This window comes from Salmo trutta, chromosome 8 (genome assembly GCF_901001165.1).
Source record: "Salmo trutta chromosome 8, fSalTru1.1, whole genome shotgun sequence".
NCBI lineage: Eukaryota > Metazoa > Chordata > Actinopteri > Salmoniformes > Salmonidae > Salmo > Salmo trutta.
In genome coordinates, this window is record NC_042964.1 from 24,133,832 (window position 1) to 24,157,761 (window position 23,930).

The 23,930-nt window shown below is 41.8% G+C and overlaps 1 protein-coding gene across 1 annotated transcript; it reads left to right on the forward strand.

The window, feature by feature from the left end:
• Positions 1–245: 245 nt before the first annotated feature.
• Positions 246–20,347, forward strand: LOC115198565 (AP-1 complex subunit sigma-1A). Its single transcript, XM_029760585.1, has 5 exons — positions 246–452; positions 10,185–10,363; positions 13,904–14,012; positions 17,386–17,523; positions 18,040–20,347. Exons 1-5 carry the CDS (start codon positions 450–452, stop codon positions 18,085–18,087), a joined length of 477 nt encoding a protein of 158 aa, XP_029616445.1. The 5' UTR covers positions 246–449; the 3' UTR covers positions 18,088–20,347.
• Positions 20,348–23,930: the final 3,583 nt, after the last annotated feature.

The window sequence follows — 23,930 nt, forward strand, 5'->3', positions numbered from 1 at the left end:
ACTGTACTGGTGCGAGAGACACATGCCCCCCATCCTCCAAGAATCTTAGAGCACCACAAATCAGATTTCCAATTTAATATAATCAACTCCTAAACTCAAACGAAACAGCGTTGTGTCTACATACATGTTTAGTTTTAGTTATGAAATTGTTTGAAATAGACGTAGTAGATCTAACGAGTTCGCCTCGGTTGGCTTGGTTACGAAACTGACTTTACCGGTTGCCTCAAAATGCGCAATGCGCATGTTCACTGAGGAGGGGAACAGCTGACGTCTGTCACCGGAATCGCTCCTACTAGCTAGCTAGTTGGTTGAATGGGTTGCTCGCTCGAGCCGTAGTATTCTGAAACAGACATGGAATGTTGACGTTTGCTGTGTTTAAAACGAAAAGGAAAATCAAGTAATTCATATACGAAGATCCAAGTTAATATTTGCGTTGTGAACCTGATAAAATGGTAAGTAATTTCGCCATAAAAAGAGATGAATAGCTAAAACCAGCCGTCTAGCTCATTACCTTAGCTGCAAGCAAGGTGTATGGTTTCAGGAAGCAGAGTGAAGCAAGCTAGTTGGCCACCTGTGTTTGCTAGCAAGGTAAAGTGGCTAACGCTAACACAGCTACAGGTACAGTAGCCAACTTGTTTGCTAGTGGACAGGCCGCACATTAGAGTTTTGCCTAGTCTAAATTCTAACTTCGCTAACAAGATGTATGTTGAGCTCACTAGCTAACAAGTTATCTTCGAAGGTAACCTTACATAACTAAGCCTTTTGACATTTGCTTAGCTAGCCAGATGTCGTGATTAGCCAAATAGCTGGAATGCTAGCTGGTTTGTTTGCTTACAACGAAATGTACATTTGAACTAGGTAGTTTGACATGTTCCTCAGGTTACTGTCATTGTTACTGTGTACATAGTTGGCGTTAACAGCTGTAAAGTTGGCTGTTGACTGCCTACACGTTGCAGATAACTCTGACCCTCAACACTGACCCTGCACTAACTAAATTGATACAATGATCGATGTGTATTGATAAAATGGTGTTAAACTATTCAGACACCCCTTTCTCTTTTGCTGATCTGGTTGTCAGTCAGTTAGTTAGGCTGCCTCTTGTATTGCTGCCTGTTTACTGCACCTTTACTGTGGACAAAATGATAAACTGTTGACTATTAGACAAATGCCACCTTTGTCAACTTGAAGGGTGTCCAATCAAAACGCATATTTTGACCAATGGGTAAAATAATATTTTAAGTGTGTGGATAATCCTTCAAGAAAACCAATGGTACAAACCTCATGTCTCTATCACAATCTGTTAAAAAGCTATTGATTGGAGTTTTTGTGTAGCTCAGCTTTGCATCTATGTTTCGTGGTCACCAACTAAAAAGCTAACAAGCCAGAGTGACGATCTGTTTGTACTATCATGTCAACTCCTTGTTTGGCATGACAATGAGTGACAAGGAGTTGGCATGATTACACAAACAGACTCCCACTTGCTGTCATTCATATTTGATTACCGGTACTATACTAATATTTGTGGTTGGCTGGCCATTGCTTCTTGAAGAGGGATGGTTTGTACCAATATTTGTGTTTTAGACATACTGTACATAGTCCTGTATACTGTGTTAGCTAAGTTGAATAGTGTTAGCCTGGTCTCAGATCTGTTTGTGCGGTGTGACAATGACCATAGGAGTTGGCAAGACAGCACAAACAGATCTTGGCCCAGGCTAGAATACGGTGGGTCCTTTGACCATAGGAGTTGGCAAGACTGCACAAACGGATCTGGGCACAGGCTAGAATATGGTTGGTCCTTTGACTGCTTTATAACTAAGTAGGACTGCTGCTGCTAAATCACATCACATTGTAGGATCTGACACAGATGAGCTTAAGCATAATCTCCCAAAAGGAAGCTAGTCTATTCTTATGCACATCATGGCCTTCTTTACTTCACACTCCCTTGTCACATGTCCCCCTCTCCTCTCCTCTCTTCTCTCAATTCCAATTCAAAGGGGCTTTATTGGCATGGGAAACACATGTTTACATTGCCAAATCAAGTGAAATAGATAATAAACAATAAAATACAGTAAACATTACACTTCCAAAAGTTCCAAAAGAATAAAGACAGTTAAAATGTCATTATGTGTATATATACAGTGTTGTAATGATGTGCAAATAAATATAAGTTGTATTTACAGTGGTGTTTGTTCTTCACTGGTTGCCCTTTTCTTGTGGCAACAGGTCACAAATCTTGCTGCTGTGATTGCACACTATAGTATTTCACCCAATAGATATGTGACTTTATCAAAATTTGATCTGTTTTCAAATTCTTTGGGTCTGTGTAATCTGAGGGAAATATGTGTCTCTAATATGGTCATACATTTGACAGGAAGTTAGGAAGTGCAGCTCAGTTTCCACCTCATTTTGTGTTCAGTGTGCGCATAACCCATCTCCTCTTGAGAGCCAGGAGAGTTATGCTCACCGATTCTGTACATAGTCAAAGATGTCCTTCATTTTGTATCAGTCACAGTTAGGGTTGCATAGGGTCGGAAACTTTCCGGTAAATTTCTGGTAATTTTCCATGGGAAGTTAAGCCCTGGATATTTGGGGAATTTTGCTTAAATTCATCAAAAAAGTTGGCTTATAACAGTGAACCTTTTTTTGTGGGATAACCAAGGCATTTCTAGGTCTTGTGGCATATTTTGGTTAAACTATCCCCAATTGAATGGAATTGCAACCCTCTGCATGCACAGCGCATTCTTCCATCACATGTACAGCTGATTCTCAAGATCTTGCACACTAATGAGATGCTATTGAGCCCACGCTACTACACTGTCTGAGCTAAGGACTACATGCTTTCTGGTAAGTTCTGATTACAATACTGGGTAGGGTGAATATATTTTATGACTTACATGATTTTTTGTTAACTAGTAAATGGTAGCCTACAGTGTGTTTAAATCATTTCTAACTTGTTAACAATTTCTGCTAGTTAGTTTTTGCTACCATGTGGGGTTTAGCTTGCTTGAGCCTGCTAATTGTGGAGTGTTAATTCACCTGTTTCCATACATGTTTAATTTTAAAACATTTATCTTGCAAAGGAGTTGTTTAATCTAACTGCTTAACTATTTATCTGTACATGGAATATTATTTTAATTTTTTTTACTAATTTTTTTCTAATCCTTTTCAGGAAAATTCCACAGGCACTAGCTGATGTGTAGAGACATTTCACTGCACCTAATGTAGAAGGAAAAGCTGTGTACATTTGCAAATACTGTGCCAAATAATATGTGAAGAGTGCAGCAAAGATGCAGAATCATCTGGCCAAGTGCATAAAGTTCCCTCTGCTCACAACAAGCAACCTCTGACAAAAGTCCCTCTGCTCATTTTCCCCTCGAATAGAAGTAATCTGACACCTTATCAATAGCAACAGCTCATGGTCTTCCTGGAATCAGAAGTTTTTTTCACTCAATGAAGGAATGTAGTCAGAGAAATGTGGATGAATGTCTTGCTTGAGCTGTGTATGCAACTGGTTCACCGCTGATGCTCACAGGCAATGTGTATTGGAAGATATTTCTGAATGTTCTTCCCCCAGCATACACCCCTCCCAACCAGACATGCTTTATCTACTAATTTGCTGGATGCAGAGTTCAACAGAGTTCAAGTGAAGGTCAAGCAAATCATAGAGAAAGCAGACTGTATTGCAATCATCTCTGATGGGTGGTCGAATGTTCGTGGGCAAGGAATAATTAACTACATCATCTCCACCCCTCAACCAGTATTCTACAAGAGCACAGACACAAGGGACAGCAGACACACTGGTCTCTACATTGCAGATGTGCTGAAGGCAGTCATCAATGACCTTGGACCACAGAAGGTATTTGCACTGGTGACAGACGATGCTGTGAACATGAAGGCTGCTTGGTCTAAAGTGGACGAGTCCTACCCTCACATCACACCCATTGGCTGTGCTGCTCATACATTGAATCTGCTCTTCAAGGACATCATGGCATTGAAAACAATCGATACACTCCACAAGAGAGCCAAGGAAATGGTTAGGTATGTGAAGGGTCATCAAGTTATAGCAGCAATCTACCTCACCAATCAAAGTGAGAAGAATAAGAGCACCACATTGAAGCTGCCCAGCAACACCCGTCGGGGTGGTGTTGTCATCATGTTTGACAGTCTCCTGGAGGGGAAGGAGTCTCCCAGAAATGGCCATATCACAGTCTGTCGATATGGACAGGCCCATCAAGGGGATCCTCCTGGATGATTTATTTTGGGAGACTGCTATGCAGCCTGAAACTCCTGAAACCTATAGCAGTAGTCATTACGCGGAATGAGGGAGACAATGCCATCCTGTCTGATGTTCAGACTCTGCTTGCAGATGTAAGAGAAGAAATCTGTACTGCCCTGCCCACTTCACTGTTGCTCCAAGCAGAGGAAACTGCAGTTCTGAAATGCATCAAAAAGCGTGAAGACTTCTGCCTGAAGCCCATACACACCGCAGCGTACATGTTGGACCCCAAGTATGCTGGTAAGAGCATCCTGTCTGGTGCAGAGATCAACAAGGCCTATGGTGTCATCACTATCGTATCTCGCCACCTTGGCCTGGATGAAGGCAAGGTTCTTGGCAGTCTGGCGAAGTACACTTCCAAGCAAGGGCTTTGGGATGGAGATGCAATATGGCAGTCGTGCCAACATATCTCATCAGCCACCAGGTAGAAGGAACTTTGTGGATCTGAGGCTCTTTCCCCTGTTGCCTCCATCATCCTCCAAATCCCACCAACATCAGCCGCCTCAGAGCGCAACTGGTCCTTGTTTGGGAACACACACACCAAAGCACGTTACAGACTGACCAAGACAAGGGTTGAAAAATTAGTGGCCATCTAGGCAAATATGAGGCTTTTTGAGCCTGACAACGAGCCATCCTCAAGAAGGTTGGAAAGTGACAGTGAAGATGAGGCTTCAGAGTCGAATGTTCAAGAGGTGGACATTGAGGATGTCCAGGGAGAAGACAAGGGAAGCCTGAGAGGAAGAAAGTCTAGAAACTAAAGCTTTGGTTATCATTGTACAGATGTATGTTTAAAACGTTTTTGGGAGATGCGGTGGATCATTGGCGATCATTCGATATTCCCTTTTGTTCCGTGAAATCATCCAATGTGAAGAGTCAACTCATTTAATTAAAGTTCAATTTGTAACTAAATAGTTTTTTACATTTCTTTTGGAAGGATTTAATCATTTGCAATTATGTCTACTTATGATAAGGTAAAAGGTTTATGTTTCTGTCTCCATATGATATGGTAAATATATCCAATGCAAAAAACATCTACATTTAAATGGTATTAATATTAATTTGCATGTTTTCCCGTTAATTCCCATGGAAAGTTTCCACCTCTGAATATTCCCCAAAATGTGAAACCCTAGTCACAGTGGTCAGGTATTCTGCCACTGTGTAGCCTTCCCTGTAGCTCAGTTGGTAGAGCATGGTGTTTGCAACACCAGGGTTGTGGGTTCGATTCCCACGGGGGGCCAGCACAGAAAAAAATGTATGAAATTGTATGAAATGTATGCATTCACTACTGTAAGTCGCTCTGGATAAGAGCGTTTGCTAAATGACTAAAATGTAAATGTAATGTGTACTCTCTGTTTAGCGCCAAATAGCGTTCTAGTTTGGTCAGTTTTTTTTTGTAAATTCTTTCCAATGTGTCAAGGAATTATAATTTAGTTTTCTCATGATTTGGCTGGGTCTAATTGTGTTGCTGTCCTGGGGCTCTGTTTGTGTTTGTGAAGAGCTCCAGGACCAGCTTGCTTAGGGGGCTCTTCTCCAGGTTAATTTCTCTGTAGGTGAAGGCTTTGTTATGGAATGTTTGGGAATCACTTCCTTTTAGGTGGTTGTAAAATTGGACGTATCTTTTCTGGATTTTGATAATTAGCGGGTATCGACCTAATATTTTTGCAGAATTCTGCATGCAGAGCCTCAATTTGTTGATTGTCCCATTTTGTGAATTCTTGGTTGGTGAGCGGACCTCAACCATAAAGGGCAAAGGGTTCTATAACTGATTCAAGTATTTTTACCCAGATCCTAATTGGTATGTTGAATTTTATGTTCCTTTTGATGGCATAGAAGGCCCTTCTTGCCTTGTCTCTCAGATAGTTCACAGCTTTGTGGAAGTTACCTGTGGCGCTGATGTTTAGGCCAAGGTATGTATAGTTTTTTTGTGTGCTCTAGGGCAACGATGTCAAGATGGAATTTGTATTCGTTTTTTGGAACACAGTTATTTTTCTCTTACTGAGATTTACTGTCAGAGCCCAGGTCTGACAGAATCTGTGCGGAAGATCTAGGTGTTTCTGTAGGCCATCCTTGGTTGGGGACAGAAGAACCAGATCATCAGTAGACATTTGACTTCAGATTCTAGTAGGGTGAGACCAGGTGCTGTCTCACCCCGTCCCTGTGGAAAGGTTTTTGACAATTTTAACCGCACACTTGTTGTTTGTACATGGATTTTATAATTTCATGTTTTTTTTCCCCCAACACCACTTTCCATCAATTTGTATAGCAGGCTCTCATGCCAAATTGAGTAGAAAGCTTTTTTGAAATCAACAAAGCATGAGAAGACTTTGCCTTTGTTTTGGTTTGTTTGTCAATTAGGGTGTGCAGGGTGACTGGTCTGTTGTATGGTAAATTGGTAAAAAGCCAATTTGATATTTTCTCAGTACATTGTTTTCGCTGAGGAAATGTAGAAGTCTGCTGTTAATGATAATGCAGAGGATTTTCCCAAGGTTGCTGTTGACGCATATTCCACGTTAGATATTGGGGTCAAATTGGTCTCCACTTTTGTGGATTGGGGTGATCAGTCCTTGGTTTGAAATATTGGGGAATATGCCAGAGCTGAGGATGATGTTAGAGTTTAAGTTTAGCCAATTGGAATTTATGGTCTGTATATTTTATCATTTAATATACCATTAACCCCCAGCAGGCCTTTTTGGGTTGGAGGGTTTGTATTTTGTCCTGAAGTTCCTTCAATGTAATTGGAGAATATAGTGGGTTCTGGTAGTCATTAATAGTTGATTCTAGGGTTTGATCATGTATGTTATAGAGCCAAAAGGATTGTAGAAGTGGTTTATCCATACATCTCCGTTTTGGATAGATAACTCTTCGTGTTTGTTTTAGAGTTTTCCAATTTACCAGAAGTGGTTAGATTCTATGGATTCTTCAGAGCTGATTTCTGATGTGCTGTTCCTTCTTTTTCCGTAGTGTATTTCTGTGTTGTTTAGTGATTCACCATAGTGAAGACGTAGGCTCAGGTATTCCGGGTCTCTGTTTTTGTTTGGATAGGTTTGTACATTTTTCTTAGGTTTTTGCATTCTTTATCAAACCATTTGTCATTGTTGTTCATTTTCTTAGGTTTTCTGCTTGACATTTTTAGATTTGATAGGGAAGCTGAGAGGTCAAATATCCTTTTTAGGTTTTCTGCTGCCTTCACTATTACAGTGAAACATTTTGTCCAGGAAATTGTCTAGAAGGGATTGAATGTGTTGTTGCCTAATAATATTTTGGTAGATTTCCACACTACTTTCCTTCCATCTATAGCATTTCTTAATATTATTCAGTACCTTTTGGCTTTCATGCCTCATGATAACCACTTTCAAGCACTCCCTTGAGTGCTGTAGCCACCCTTTCCTGCTGGGCCCTCAGGTCATTTGTGTCTGTGAATTTATAATGTGAATGTGCGAACCTAGTCTGTCCTCTGACCACATTGCTGGTCTGTTTTGTGGGTTTGTTCCATCTGGATTGTGTGGACTAACTCTCTGAGCTCTACCATGTCTCTCTCCAGCTCTGTGAATGTATCCCTGTCAATTATGGAGGAGCAGTACAGTTGTGGGATCTGTGTGTGTTCAGTCCTGGGGGGTGACTGTCCTCGTCTGCAGGAAATGTTTGAAGAGGTGTGATCAGACTCACTCAGGATGGAGGAGTCGTCACAGAGGGAGAGCTTTTCCTGCTGTGCTCTCTCTTCGATCCTATACAAGTCCAGCTGGAACTGCTTGAGGATGCCCTGGACCATTAATGTCCCAAACTTGTACACATCGACAGAGGTTGTTTATATTCCTCAATGTCTAGTTTCCATCCTGGGCCAATACCCTCTCTCTTGACATAGGGGTAGTGTGCAGTGCCAGGGGATGGTCTGTTTGGAAAAGTAAGTTGCTTACCTTCCTCTCTTTGTAGCAGTCAGCAAATAGTGTCTCTGGATTGTCTTAAGGAGCTTTTTTTTGTACTTATTCCATGCAGTGTTATTTTTTTATATCCATAGGGTACTGTATTGTAATGTCGTCTGCATAGGGATAAGCCATGGGGCTTCAAAGGCCTCTGCATTTCGGTAGGGGTTGCTGTGAAACTCTCCTGCCATTGTTAGGCTCAAGAGTTTCCACACCTCTCACTTCACACTTAAAATGCAAATTGAAGTTGCAGCCAGGTCAGTTCTGTCCTAGCAGCTTGGTAGCCTCATTTATTAAGCTTTGTATAACAAAATTACTGAGAGATTGTCTTTTTTACTTTTTGGCTTCAGGAGTAGGTTCAGACTGAACATTACTCACCCAGTGTTGTATTTTTTTAGGTTGCGCTGTGTTTCTTCTGCAGGTTTTGGTTTGTTGGAAGTTTTTTTCTCTTCTTGATAGTCCTTGGTAGTAATAGTCCATTCAATCCAAAACCATTCATAATAGTCCATTCAGATAATTTTGTCCAAAATCATGGAATTTGGATTGAAGGTTTTGATGTTGAGGTTAGTATCCTGTATAAACATTTTTTTTTCAAAAGGGCTTATCTACATTTATCCAACTCTAATTCTATATTTTTTTGCAGAAGAACCTCAGGGGCCCATGAGCTCACTACCCTCTCTTGCTTTCTGAAGTGTTTTTGAGAACACTCACACTGAATGCAAGTAGAATGATAGTCCATTCAAAAGGGGACTTTCACAGATGATTTTGTAGGGGGGGGCTGATGTTAGTAGTCCAGGTTACATTAGTGTGTGTGCTACATTCGTGGCCAGGCAGTCTCTAGGAGATTGACGCTCCACCACACCACGTGGTGCCAGGGAGTTTAAAAGCAGAGATAGGAGATTGTGGTCCAGGGAGGGTCTGATAACTAGGACAAGTCCGGTGGGAGATGTAGTCTGTTACTATACCCTTTCCCCCTTGTCAATATTAACAAGGTTGAAATGTAGATCTAGACACACATGTAGTTTAGTTTATTAATTTGACCATTTAAAAAAAAACAAGCACACATAAAACTTGAAAAAGCCATACATGCACATGAATAAAATCATTGAGGAAAGCACACAAAGTCTGGGACTTATTTCCATTGTGGTCCTCTTAAGACAAGATGGCTAGACAAGATCGAACACAGTATGGCAGTGAAAATAATCAAACAAAAACAGAGAATAACATCCATCTCATCATTCCAGTTACATCATAGGGGTTATTCATATGGGCACAGAAGACATCAGACTTATTTTTAAAGCTGTCCAGAGAGGATGTTGTTTTTATAGGCAGAGGCAACTCATTAGGCCCTACTAACTTGTGACATGATAGATTGTATAAAAAGTAAGGTCTGTCCGTCCACCCCTCTCTCTCCCACTGACTCTTTCTCTTGCTCATAATCTCTCTTTGTGCATATCTGTTGTTAATTTTTTTGTCTTTGTTCATGGAACAATATCTCTGTCCCCATCAAACTTATAATCCCCCTTTTCCTGTTTTGTGACCCAGTCCAGGTTGCTAATATATGAGACTTGCTGCGCCGCGCGAAAGCTTAAGCTCGTGTGGTGTGTCCAGTATTAGGTCTTACTGCTTACTCTGTTAGCCTGTGTCATCCTAATATGTGTAGGCCTACATATCACTACCTCTTTGCCCTGTCTGCTGTCCCACCACCTCCTCTCTAGATGCGTTTCATGTTGCTGTTCAGTCGACAGGGGAAGCTGCGTCTCCAGAAGTCCTCCCTCCGTCCCTCTTTATGCATAACTGTCTATTTCAGTCTATTTGTTTTACCCTCTATGTTATGTCTGTTGTGCACACTAGTTCATCCTGAAGTTATCTGGTACTAACGTCTCCTTTCTGTATGCTATTGATCCTGTCTCCGATCCTGTCTTTCTCCCCTCCTGTTTCCTCCCCCTGTAAACTGACATTAACTCTCCCTGGTCTCCCTCCTCTAGATGCGTTTCATGTTGCTGTTCAGTCGGCAGGGGAAGCTGCGTCTCCAGAAGTGGTACACGGCCACGGCCGAGAGGGACAAGAAGAAGATGGTGAGGGAGCTCATGCAGGTGGTGCTGGCCCGCAAGCCCAAGATGTGCAGCTTCCTGGAGTGGCGGGACCTCAAGATCGTCTACAAGAGGTACTGGAATACACGCACACACCAGGGATTTTTCTGCCATTGAAATCCTTGGGTGGGCCGCCTAAGTATTTTTTCATGGTTGTGTGAGACAGCATGTAGCTGCTACACGCTCTGTTCACACACACACTTGAAAATGTGCAACAAAGGCTACTGCATGCTTCACATAAGTGTCTGGAATTGTAGTCACACACACATACTCTCCCACTCTCTCTCACTCACACAATAATTGAATTACTTAGTTTTTTTCAGAAGGAACTTCAATTGTGGCAAGTCGAATAAGATAAAGATGTAGAGTAGACATATAAACGGCAACGTTCACACATGACATTACCAATGTTTACAAGGTTTAGGCCTATACAAGATACATGTAAGTGACAATCTATTTCACGACGAGCCGTGCTATACAAGGTACACGTAAACCGCACAACTGTTTTCATTTAAAAGCCATACTGATGCCGCTACAAAGCTGTTAGTGGCTCTCTTGGTTTTAAGAGGTCCTGAGTCTGTTCCCTAATGGCAGTACTGGCTCTTACGTTTGCGCTCTTTGTAAATGTCTCCGGAGTGCCTTTTTGCTTTCTCCATTCAGTCTTACCACAGACCTGCACAACTCAAGGGTATTCAGACTTGCCCATGTGAGGGAGCCAAACCAGGCAACTACACTAAATGTTAAGACACCCCCCCCGTCTGACTAGGTACCCCCCCCTTTCCCTCTACTGGTAATAATTGTGCTCAAAAGTGGTTCCAGGGGGGGCATTAAAAGAGACAGACCTGTCTCACACACACACACACACACGATATTACTGTGTGTGTGTCCCGACCTGTCTCCTGGCATTATCACCCAGGCTGTCTTTGAGGTGTGTTTGCTATTGTTTCCCCAAAACACAGATTTAACTTTTGACCGTTGCATTCCAACTGATGCACAGTGACTCACCATTTGAACACTCATTCCACCTCCCACATCTCATACAGAAGCCATCCACACACCACACTCGGTGTAGAAGTTGCCCATAGGATCCTACAGTAACCTACACCACAGTGATTCTGTACATGCTTATCATATGCTGCACTTCCACCTGACTTGCCTAACTATTTATTAGAAGTTTTTTTTAATATGTGAATATTTTTTGGTACTTTTAAAGTAAATGCCTGCAGTCAACTTGTGCAATCCGTTAGGAGATAAAGGAGATTGCATTCTTCATTTCAGCTGTGCAATATTTCATTATGACACTTACTGGTAGTCCCCAGTCATGTTGTATTTGTTTACAAGCACACAACAACAAGAGAACGCAGCCTTGTGAGTCACTCACTACTTTGCAGCGTGTGCCAGGTGATCTAGTTCCAGTATGGAATTCACAACGAAATGTTTGCCAGCTAGATATAATTTATGACTATTAAGTTAACTGTGAAAAATCTGCTAAAGGTTTTGCAGTTGCACATTTGGTTTGCAAACTTAGTAGCTAGGTAGCTACCTACCTAAGTGGTTACCTTCTTCCAAAGTCGAGCTTCGCTTTGTAACAGCAGAGAATCTCTTCCTGGATAAAGATCCTTGCTGTCTAACATTTTGTTTTGTGAGTAGCATTTATTTTAAGTTACTTTATGATCTGGGATGTCCGTCCTGAAAATGGTTTAGGTCAGAGACTGTATAAAATGTTCGCAATGCGCATGATAGCATTCTCTATGGGATTTTACATGTACTTGTTAGCATTGCTAACCTTCGTATTACATAGGCGGTGGGGTTAGAAAATAGTGCCCCTGGTGTTCTGTGTCGGTATTACAGAATATCCCGTTTATGGCACAAGGTCTCTATGACAATATGGATACCGCCCAAGCCTAGTGTTGTTTTGCTCAAGTGTAATTGTAGTGTAATTGTTTCCAACAGGAGTGTGACACTAAAGACTTGGGGTGTGCCGAATCAACAACCTCTGCATCAAGTTGGTTTGTGAGAAGGTTTTAAAGTCCCCAGTTAGCCATTCTTATGTAAACGCAAGCTGAAAAGTACCAGTGGCTTGGCCTTGGCCCCAAGTCAGGGCATGTTCGCAAAAAATGTGTCAAAGCAATTAACTATTTGTCCTGAATGCAAATGATGTTTTAGGGCAAATCCAATACAACACATTACTGAGTACCACTCTACATATTTTCAAGCATAGTGGTGGCTGCATCATGTTATGGGTATGCTTGCAATCATTAAGGCCTGGGGAGTTTTGAGGATAAAAAGAAACGGAATGGATCTAAGCACAGGCAAAATCCTAGTGTTGGTTCAATCTGTTTTCCACCAGACACTGGGAGATGAATGAACCTTTCAGTAGGACAATAACCTTAAACACTAAGCCAAATCTACACTGGCATTGCTTTCCAAGAAAACATTTAATGTGTCCGAATGGCCGAGTTAGTGTTGACTCAAATCTGCTTGGCAAGATTTATTGCAAGACTTGAACAAGCCAAGACTTGAAAATGGTTGTCTAGCAATGATCAACAATCAATTGGACAGAGCTTAAATCATTTTGAAAAGAATAATGGGCAAATATTGTACAGTCCAGGTGTGCAAAGCTCTTAGACTTACCCAGACTCACAGCAGTGAGCGCTGCAAAAAGGTGATTCTAACATGTATTGACACAGGATTGTGAATACATATGTAAATTAGATATGTATTTTATGTTCAATACATTTGCTAAAATGTCTTAACATGTTTTCAATTTGTCATTACAGGGTATTGAGTGTAGATGGTTGAGGAAAAACAATTGAATCCATTTTGAATTCAGGCTGTAACACAAGAAAATGTGCATTAAGTCCAGGGCTATGAATACTTTCTGAAGGCAATGTAGATGGAAATAGGAAGAACTGAGGTAAATCTGATGGAAACTCAACAGTGCTCTCTGCGGTGTAGTGCAGTACCGGTTTCTGGCCAGGTGAGTGAGCCAAAGAGCTGACTTTGCTAATGCTCTAATACAGTGTTTCCCAACTCTGGTCCTCAAGTACCTCAACAGCATACATTTTTGGTGTAGCCCCAGACAAAAAACACCTGATTCAACTTGTCAAGGGCTTGATGATTAGTTGACAAGTAGAATCAGGTGTGCTTGTCCAGGGCCACAGTTGGGAAACAACACACACAACCTTACACATGGTATAGTGCATAGGTCTATACACTGCATAGACTGTCATCATTAACAGCAGCATAACAAGCTTATCTTTCAGTAGTTATTAGTTGTCTAAGGGTGCGTTCAGCAGGACGCAACGGTTTGGAACGTTCAGATAGAAATATGCTTTGTAGAAGACGCATGCCCCCTATTCGTGGCATTCTATCTACGTTTGGCTATAGAACATGGCCCTGGGTTACTGACTGGCAGGAGCTCCATGGATTCCCCCTTTTAGTTCTGAGCTGAACCTCAATGAAGAAGGTGTGGGTGTGTTGAACCTCAATAACCCAAAGACAGTGTGGGGGTTTTCTGGGTTCCTTCCTTCCATTCCGCCTCTGCATGCTGTTTGCACTAATAAGGTGTGTGTGTGTGTGTGTGTGTGTGTGTGTGTGCGCTCGCTCTATAGGTATGCCAGTCTGTATTTTTGCTGTGCGGTGGAGGAGCAGGACAACGAACTCATCACTCTAGAGGTCATCCACCGCTTCGTAGAGCTGCTGGATAAGTACTTCGGCAGCGTGAGTCTCTAGCGCTCTCTCTCATTCCGACTTCTTCAGCCAACTCTTTCATTATCTCTTCTTTAGCCAACTGCATTCTCTCTCTCCAACTGCTTATTTCTCACCTCCACTCTTAACTCGTTGGCTTATCATTATATTTTCCATTTCATCCTCCCTGCCTCTCTTCCATTTCATCCTCCCTGCCTCTCTTCTATTTTACTACCGGACAATCGAAGGATTTTCATGTAAGTCGATGACTCGCATCATGTGCTGTTTATTCTCACTCACTGTCCCTCTATTGATCTATTGAACTCTCCATACTCTTCTCTCCCTCCCCCAGTATTTTCCACTAGTGCTGTCTGCCGGCTATGTAGACAATTTTTAGACACATTTTCAGAAAGTCTGCAGAGCCCTCTCCCATTAGAATGAACGACATGCATCTTCTAGCCATCTATTGACTGGACAGGCTCCTGTCAGTCACAAAGTGAGCAATGACAGGGAAACACTGCTGGTTTGACAGTCTGCTGTCTGTCCTGCATCTCGGTAATTGTGTGTGTTGTGTGCGCTGTGGTTGCAGTCAAATGTATTTTCACGTCCCATAATAATGTAACGATGACTCAAAATCCACTTAGCCTATTTTCTTCTGGCACATACATTTTTGTCGCGTGCAGGGCCCGACATTAACCAATCAAGTCAATCACATGTATTTATAAAGCCATTTTTACATCAGCAGATGCCACAAAGTACTTATACAGATACCCAGCCTAAAACCCCAAAGAGAAAGCAATGCAGATGTGAAAGCACAGTGGCTAGGAAAAACTCCCTAGAAAGGCAGGAACCTAGGAAGAAACCTAGAGGAACCAGGCTCTGAAGGGTGGCCAGTCCTCTTCAGGCTGTGCCGGGTGGAGATTATAAGAGTACATGGCCATTAAGGACAGATCATTCTTCTTGATGTTCAAACGTTCATTTTAATGAACAAAAATATAAACGCAACATGTAAAGTGTTGCTCTCATTTTTCATGAGCTGAAATAAAAGATCCCAGAAATGTTCCATACTCACAAAAAGCTTATTTCTCTCATTTTGTTCGCAAATTTGTTTATCCCTTTTAGTGAATATTTCTCTAGGTGTGGCATATCAATAAGCTGATTTAAACAGGATGATCATTACACAGGTGCACGTTGTGCTTGGGACAATAAAAGGCCACTCAAATGTGCAGTTCTGTCCCACAACACAATGCCACAGATGTCTCAAGTTGAGGGTGCGTGCAGTTGACATGCTGTCTGCAGGAATGTCCACCAAAGCTGTTGCCAGATAATTGAATGTTCATTTCTCTACCGTAAGCCACCTCCAACGTTGTTTTAGAGACATCCAACCGGCCTCACAACCGCAGACCACGTGTAACCACACCAGCCCAGGACCTCCACATCCGGCTTCTTCACCTGCGGGGTTGTCTGAAACCAGCCACCCGGAAAACTGAGTATTTCTGTCTGTAATAAAGCACTTTTGTGGGGAAAAACTCATTGATTGGCTGGGCCTGGCTCCCCAGTGGGGTGGACCTATGCCCTCCCAGGCGCACCCATGGCTGAGCTCCTGCCCAATCATGTGGAATCCATAGATTAGGGCCTAATTTATTTATTTCAATTGACTGATTTCCTAATATGAACTGTGACTCAGTAAAATTGTTGAAATTGTTGCATTTTATATTTTTGTTCAGTAGGGATAACCAGCGGGGTCAAATAATAATCACAGTGGTTGGTGCAACAGGTCAGCACCTCAGGAGTAAATATCAGTTGGCTTTTCATAGCCGAGTGTTCATAGGTCGAGACAGCAGGTGCAGTAGAAAGGAGGGGGGAGAGAGGGTTGAAACAGCAGGTCCGGGATAAGGTAGCGCGTCCTGTGAACAGGTCAGGGTTCCATAGCAGCAGGGAGAACAGCAGCAAATGTATCAGCAGCACGACCAGGTGGACTGGGGACAGCCAGGAGACATCAGGTCAGGTAGTCCTGAGGCATGGTCCTAGGGCTCAGGTCCTCCGAGAGGGTGAGAGAGGGAGAATTAGAGGGAGCATACTTAAGATCACACAGTACACCAGATAAGACAGGAGAATTACACCAGATAAGACAGACTGGCCCTAGAGCCCCGCACATAGACTATTAGAGCATAGATACTGGAGACTGATGTTGGGGACACTGTGGCCCCGTTCGACGATACCCCCGGACTGGATTTAACCCCACCCACTTTGCCAAAGCACAGCCCCCACACCACCAGAGGGATATGAACAGACTACCAACTTACTACCCTGAGACAAGGCGGTGTATATCCCACTAAGATCTCCCCCACCACATGAGCCCGAGGGGGGCGCAAAACCGGACTGGAAGATCACGTCAGTGACTCGACCCACTCAAGTCAAGTATAACTATCCAGCTCCACTCCACATTTCATTCTAAATGCCTACTTCTTGCAAAATATATTTTTTTTACAAAAAAAATTCATTCTTTGCAGGACAAGGATTGTCCTGAATGTCTGAATTTCTTCACCTTGCTTTTCTGGTTGGCTGGCAATTTTCACCATCCAATTATTTCAGATCTACAGGAGTGCAAGTTTCACCAATGCACAGACCGTGGCGATACGTTGGCACATGACAATTATTAGCATATGGAATATATTAGTTAATTATTGCATTTTATCCGTGCTGGCTTTCGAAAGACTACATAAAACAACAATACCTGTCATACCTGTATTGCAGATAGCTGAGAAAATGCTTCTTAAAAGGAAGCTTAAAGTCTGTGAATGTCAGCTCTTACAGTGTTCTTTAAAGTGCAGTCAAAATGTTGTTTTCCTATGTTTTATATCATATTATACAACAGTTGATGAAACTAACACTGTAAAAGTGTGAATAAAATTAGATCAGTGTTATTACCTGATTGTATTTTCAACCAGCATCAATCTACCGCTAGAATGTACCAGAGGCCGCCAAAATAGGGCTTGTGCGGCAAAAATGTCTTAACCCGGGAGAACCCCGGCCCAGGTGAACTTGGCTGGCTCCTTTTTCTATTTGGCTGGCTCCTCCATGTACTTGTGGAAAACACTGCTCTCCTCTCGCCCAAGCTTCTCTCCTTGTATATCCTCAACTATAAATGTGCTTATACTCTTCTATCGTGTAATTGGTGTAGGTTTCCTGTATATACTGTACGTAGACTGTGTCAATTCCTCTGTCTATTTTGTCTGTTGTTGGCACCATTTCACCAAGTCAAATTCCTGATATATGTAATTGGTGAATAAAGGTGATTATGATTGCTCCCTGTGTGTGTGTGTGTGTGTGTGTGTGTGTGTGTGTGTGTGTGTGTGTGTGTGTGTGTGTGTGTGTGTGTGTGTGTGTGCGCGCGTCCTGGCAGGTATGTGAGCTGGATATCATCTTTAACTTTGAGAAGGCCTACTTTATACTGGATGAGTTTCTGATGGGAGGGGAGATCCAAGACACGTCCAAGAAGAGTGTACTCAAGGCCATCGAACAGGCCGACCTACTACAGGAGGTAGGATTCAGATTGAAAAAACGTTAATGTCCTCAGTGAGGCAATTCATCTAGCAGCAAACACAATACATACAGACAAAATCACATTTAAAAATGGATGGCAAAGGATATATACTGAGTAAGTTGTTTAAAAAAAAAATGTATGTCAAAATTAGGCTACATGTGCATGATAGGAGTGATCGCTCTAATTAAAAAGGAAAAACTCCAGCACACGGTATTCTTGATACTTTCAATAATTTGATGGATCTATTTACTACCAACGTTTCGGTCTGGTGACCTCCATCGGGTATCTACCTCACTATGGGCCCTATTCAGGCTTGAGATAAATGTATTTAACACGGACTTAAGTAAAACCATTTTTTTTACTTAAGTCCATATTTTATTGACTTAAGTCTATGTTGAGTCTGTTATATAAAAGTCTGAATCGGGCCTTATGACTACCTAACCTCACTATTAATGTAGTTTTACTTGTCACCTTGTATTCTGAGCCATCTGTTCCCCATCTCCCCCCTTACAGGAGGACGAGTCTCCGAGAAGTGTTCTAGAGGAGATGGGCCTGGCGTAGTGACAGCAGGGTACTCTGATCGCAGCACTTTTTAATCAGGCAACAGACAGGCGAAGAGACGGAGGACTTTGGGTTCCATGTGCAACAGGGTGGAGGAAATGGGGTTTGATGTGGAGGGGGTTTGGGGGAGGCTGGGAGGGGTTAAGGGCTGGGGTGTAAGCTGTTATCTAAGGTGTGTCTCAAGTGGCACCCTATTCCCTACATAGTACTCTAGGGCTCTGGCCAAAAGAAGTGCACCCTTTTTAAGTAAAAATAGGGTGTCGATTGAAATTCACATGTTGACGTTCGGGTACTGAATTCCAGACATTGCTGATATTGTTGTATATTATTATCATGATGATGATCCACGCCCTATTTATATTAGCTCTGTGAAAATGGTGCCCCTTTTGGCCGAAAGATTTAGCTACTACTACTGTTGTATGACCCAGACTTGGGTTCAAATACTATCTGAAATTGTTCAAGTACTTCTAGCGTTTTTGCTTTAGCCTGCACGGAGGCCACTCTATTGGTTCCGTTCTGCCAGGGCGCTCAATCAAGCTCAGTTTGAAGTATTTTAAATAGTATTTGATCCCCGGTCTGATTTGACCTGGGAACTTTCCCTCGAGAGGCAGTTCAGAATGGGTCTTTTTAAGCAGGTGATGAAATCAAAACGTTTTCCCCAACAGATTACGTTTTATCAGATTAGACTGTGTCCCAAATTGCGCCCTATTCCCAACATAGTGCACTCCTTTTGACCAGGGCCCATATTGCGTTAACTTTCACCAGAGCCGTATGTAGGGAATAGGGTGCAATTTGAAGGGGACAGGGATTTGCTTTTAAATTAATGGTCGTCCAACATTTTGTATATGTACCACTCGTTATGAGAATAATATAATACGTTTGCTGTTTTTAAGGGACCACATTGATTGTCTGCATTGGTGAGTTCTGTTGAACCGCAGTAGGATATGTTGTACGGGTACAAACAAAGAACACATTCTTGCCCTTTCCCATTTATGTCAAGCTGAAGAATGACTCTTCCCAAATTCCGGTTCCATCCAGAATTCCATAGAATTTAGAATTCTATTTCTGCATTCTATTCCGCAACTGTTTTTCTCTCTCTCGATTTCCTCCATCTCTCAACCCCCTCGCTCTCTCTCGCGTATCGAGCAAGTAACCCATGGGGAAGTTTGATGTGATCTTTTAGCCTGTGTGTGGCTGTGCTAGCATGAATGTGTTTACGTGGAAAGGGCTCAATGTCATAGTATGCAATGTAGTGATGATTATGATTCAGATGACACTTACCCAGGGCACAAAAATATAGGTAGAGAGGGAGAGTGTTGTTCTTTGAACAGCAACGTACAACAAAAGGCAAACAAACTACTTTGACGTACACGTGACGTTTTAGAGAAATAATGGACCTAGCTACCATTCCTTTAACATCACACACATTAAATGTAGTACATTTTACACCGATAAAATACCCACTTTCCAAAGAGTAATAATGTTTGTGTCTGCAACAAGAGGGAATAGACCAATAGGAATAAAGTGCAACTAGGAGAGAGTTTGGCTTCAGACTGTAGACATGTATTCTTATTACCTGACTTGAGCTTTTTGATTTAAATAAGATTTATACTAGTGTACTACTTGCTAGTGTGCATTCCCAATACATTGCTTCACTCCAATTAGTATCAATACATAGGCTACATTCCAATGTCCACACTAGCATACCACTTAGCTGGTGTTCCAAATGGCACCCTATTTAGTGCAGTTCTTTTGACCAGAGGCCCTAAATATGGGACAGGGTGTCGTTTGGGATGAAGCCTTTGGATGCATTCCCAATATATTGCTCCATTCAAAGTGGTATACTAGTATGGTCAATGGGACAGAACTATTGCTTCGTTATTAGTAGTGCGCTAGTGTGGATTATTGGAGTTGCGCCGAATAAGAAATTAGGAGATATTTTGATTCATGTTTTTTCAGGGACTCCAAAAGGTGTGTGTGTGTGTGTGTGTGTGTGTGTGTGTGTGTGTGTGTTTTATTCATTTGGGATCCAGCATGAGGGGTCGGTGGCATGTGATAAATGACTATTGAACTACGGTCCAGTCATGGCACCCTCTTCCTTTTATAGTGTACAATCTTGGCTTTGACCAGGGTTCTGGTCAAAAGTAGTGCACCATAAAGAGAAAAGGGTACCATTTGGGACGCAGACATATTATCAAAGGGAATCGTGTGAATGTAATTTTATAATGAAAATAAAATGCCTTTAGAAAGGACTTGTGTACTTGTGCCTTCTGGTTTGCTTATTGTTGTTTTTACCTTGGTTGAATGCACTGACAGTAACTTGGTCTGGATACGAGCGTCTAGCCGCTCTTGAAAATGTAAATGTAGCTAGTTATTGTTTAAAAAGGTATGTTTGATGTGTTAACTATGAATGCCCATGCATGCTTTAACCTGTGGATTTCCATAGTAGGAAATGTCAGTCTATAGACAAAAGTTTGGACACACCAACTCATTCCAGGGTTTTTCTTTATTTTTGCTATTTTCTACATTGTGGAATAATAGTGAAGACATCTAAACTATGAAGTAACACCTATGGAATCATGTAGTAACCAAAAAAGTGTTAAACAAATCAAAATATAATTTATATTTGAGATTCTTCAAAGTCCATATTAGAGGCTGGTAACTCTAATGAACTTGTCCTCTGCAGCAGAGGTAACTCTGGGTCTTCCTTTCCTGTGGCGGTCCTCATGAGAGCCAGTTTCATCATAGCGCTTGATGGTTTTTGCGACTGCACTTGAAGAAACGTTCAAAGTTATTGACATTTTCCAGATTGACTAACCTTCATGTCTTAAGTAATGATGGACTGTCATGTCTCTTTGCTTATTTGAGCTGTTCTAATATGGACTTTTACCAAATCGGGCTATCTTCTGTATACCACCCCTACAACACAACTGATTGGCTCAAATGCATTAAGAAGGAAAGAAATTCCACAAATTAACCTTTTACAAGGCACACCTGTTAATTGAAATGCATTCCAGGCGACGACCTCATGAAGCTGGTTGAGAGAATGCCAAGAGTGTGCAAAGCTGTCATCAAGGCAAAGGATGGCTACTTTGAAGAATCGCAAATATAAAATCTATTTTGATTAGTTGAACACTTTTTTTGGTTACTACATTATTCTATATGTATTGTTTCATAGTTGATGCCTTCACTATTATTCTACAATGTAGAAAATAGTAAAAATAAAGAAAAGCACTGGAATGAGTAGATGTGTCAACTTTTGACTGTTAGTGTGTGTGTGTGTGAGATACACACTACTGTTCAAAAGTATTGGGTCACTTAGAAATGTCCTTGTTTTTGAAAGAAAAACGATTTTTTTTGCCCATTTTTAAAATAACATTGATCAGAAATACAGTGTAGACATTAATGTTGTAAATGACTATTGTTGCTGGAAACGGCAGATTTTTCAATGGAATATCTACATAGGCGTACAGAAGCTCATTATCAGCAACCAAATGAAGGCTATTCCATGCAAGAAATTGCCAAGAAACTAAAGATCTCGTTCAGCGCTGTGTACTACTTCCGTCCCAGAACAGCGCAAAAACTGGCTCTAACTGGCTGAATGGAAGCAGCAATGTTCCAACATCTAGTGGAAAGCCTTGCTTCCCAGAAGAGTGGAGTCTGTTATAGCAGCGAAGGGGGGACAACTCCATAGTAATGTCCATGATTTTGGAATGAGATGTTAGATGAGCAGATGTCCACATACTTTTGGTCATGTAGTGTAATGCACAGCTACCAGTTGATGTAGCTACTGTTTTTAATTCAGAGAGAATCCAAAGCCTCAGTGTAGGAAGCTGTTTGTCACAGAGAAGGTGAGTTGTCTTTTGTTTACGTACATTTGTTGCATTAAAGAAGCAGACTGTGATTGGTATATCCATTTTATGACTTTTAAATGAATGATATACACTCACCTCCATATGTATTTGGACAGTGAAGCTAACATTTTGAAATTGTCTTTTACTCCACCATTTTGGATTTAAGATCAAATGTTTCATATGAGGTGACAGTACAGAATGTCCAATTTTATATGAGGGTGTTTTCATACATATCTTTTTTACTGTTTAGAAATTAAAACACTATGTGTCTAGTCCCCCCCCCCCCCCCCCCAAGTATTTTGACAAATTCACTTAGTGTATTAAAGTAGTCAAAAGTTTAGTATTTGGTTCCGTATTCTTAGCACGCACTGAGTACATCAAGCTTGGCTTGTGACTACAAACACGTTGCGTGCGTTTTTTTTGCGGGGTATGACCTTTGTGCCTCTTAACTTTCTCACTCATCATTATTCACGATTCATTTCTGATTATCCACAGTCATGGTAGAATCCACATTAATGGAGAAGTGGGGAGTGTACTCTATACCCATTGAGAGTATAAGAACATAACTTTATAAATGCCTCATGAGCTTAGTTCAACTGTCATACCCCATCAGAACCCCAAATAATATTTTCTTACGCAATTGTTTGTAAACAATATCATTCGAAAGAAACACTGTATAGCCTCAAAACATGGTTTAAAACTATAATTTGATTTTACCAAAACAGTAGCAGGTGACTGCCCTGGTTGTTGTTTGAACCGCAGTTGCCCCTTTAACTGTGTCTTACCAGCGCCTTATAATTTGTTGACATTTGTTGTGTTCAAAAGTGGACGCATGTTTTAGTGGGAAATGTCAGTCTATAGGTGTAAATACAAACCTGTTGATGTAGCTACTGTTTGAAATTCAGAGAGAATCCTAAAGCCAAAGCTGTTTGTGTAAGATAGGGGAGGGAGGAGCGAGAGAAAGGAGGAAAGGGAAAAAAAAGAGAAGAGAAGCAAGATGGAGCATTTAAGTGTATGAGTCACCATTCCTTTGTGACAGTGTTGCAGTGATGCGTGGCCTTGCCATACAGCGGAGAGCGAGAGAGAAACGAGGGAGCGATGGAGGGATGAGATAAAGGAGGAGAGCTCAGTAAATAAGTGCAGAGAAAAATGGTAGTGACAAGGTGGAGAGAAGGATTATTCAGGCAATGAATAATCTACTACAAACTATTCAATGTTTTCAGATCTGCACAAAGTAGGCGAGATGAACAGGGCATTCAGGGTGGGCGCCATGTTGGCTGGCCCAGAGCTCCCATTGGGATACAGCAGTAGCAGTGGCCACCGCCAAGCTAGCGGATGGAGATATGGGGAGCGTTCAGCAAGACAACGTTTTGGAACTTTCAGATACAAATATGTATTGATCAACAAACATGCCTCTCTGACATGTAAAAACAAGTAATCGTGACGGCTCTATTCATGGCATTTCTATCTGCAATGTTTGTCAACTTGAACATGGCCATGGTTTATGCCAACAGTATCCTCTGCTGGACCCTCCTACCCTCACATGGCCTATCCGGCCCCTCACAACATCCACTGTAGATATCAACTTTGGTCTTTCAAGCATACTTAAATGAACACACTTCCCCTGCATACTAGATGCATACTTCCTAAAACACTAGCTATACCTTAAAGGCTTTATGCCATTCCCTTGCCTGTCCCCTCCTACCTTCCGTTGCCCTCTTCCCATCACATGGTCCTACTTGGCTCCGCTACTGCCAGAGACCTCTATCTAACCCTCTTCATCATGCATCTTTAACGCTGTGTTTTGTCAAGTAAAGCCCACGTTACACTTACTGACAAGGGCGTGGAGAGCGAGAAGGAGAGGGAGGAGAGAGCCAGTGCGTGTGCGTGTGAGAGTAACCGTTCCCAAGGTGTGGGTGACTTAGTAAGAGAGGCAATGGAAATACGGTACAATACGCATGCATAGTACAATGATGTGATTGCCATATT

What these genes read in the sequence shown, in the direction of transcription:
- LOC115198565 (XM_029760585.1), top strand. An exon ending in CTCAAGATCGTCTACAAGAG is followed by an intron (nt 10,364 to 13,903) that starts GTACTGGAATAC and finishes CTCGCTCTATAG; the next exon opens with GTATGCCAGTCTGTATTTTT. An exon ending in AGGCCGACCTACTACAGGAG is followed by an intron (nt 17,524 to 18,039) that starts GTAGGATTCAGA and finishes CCCCCCTTACAG; the next exon opens with GAGGACGAGTCTCCGAGAAG.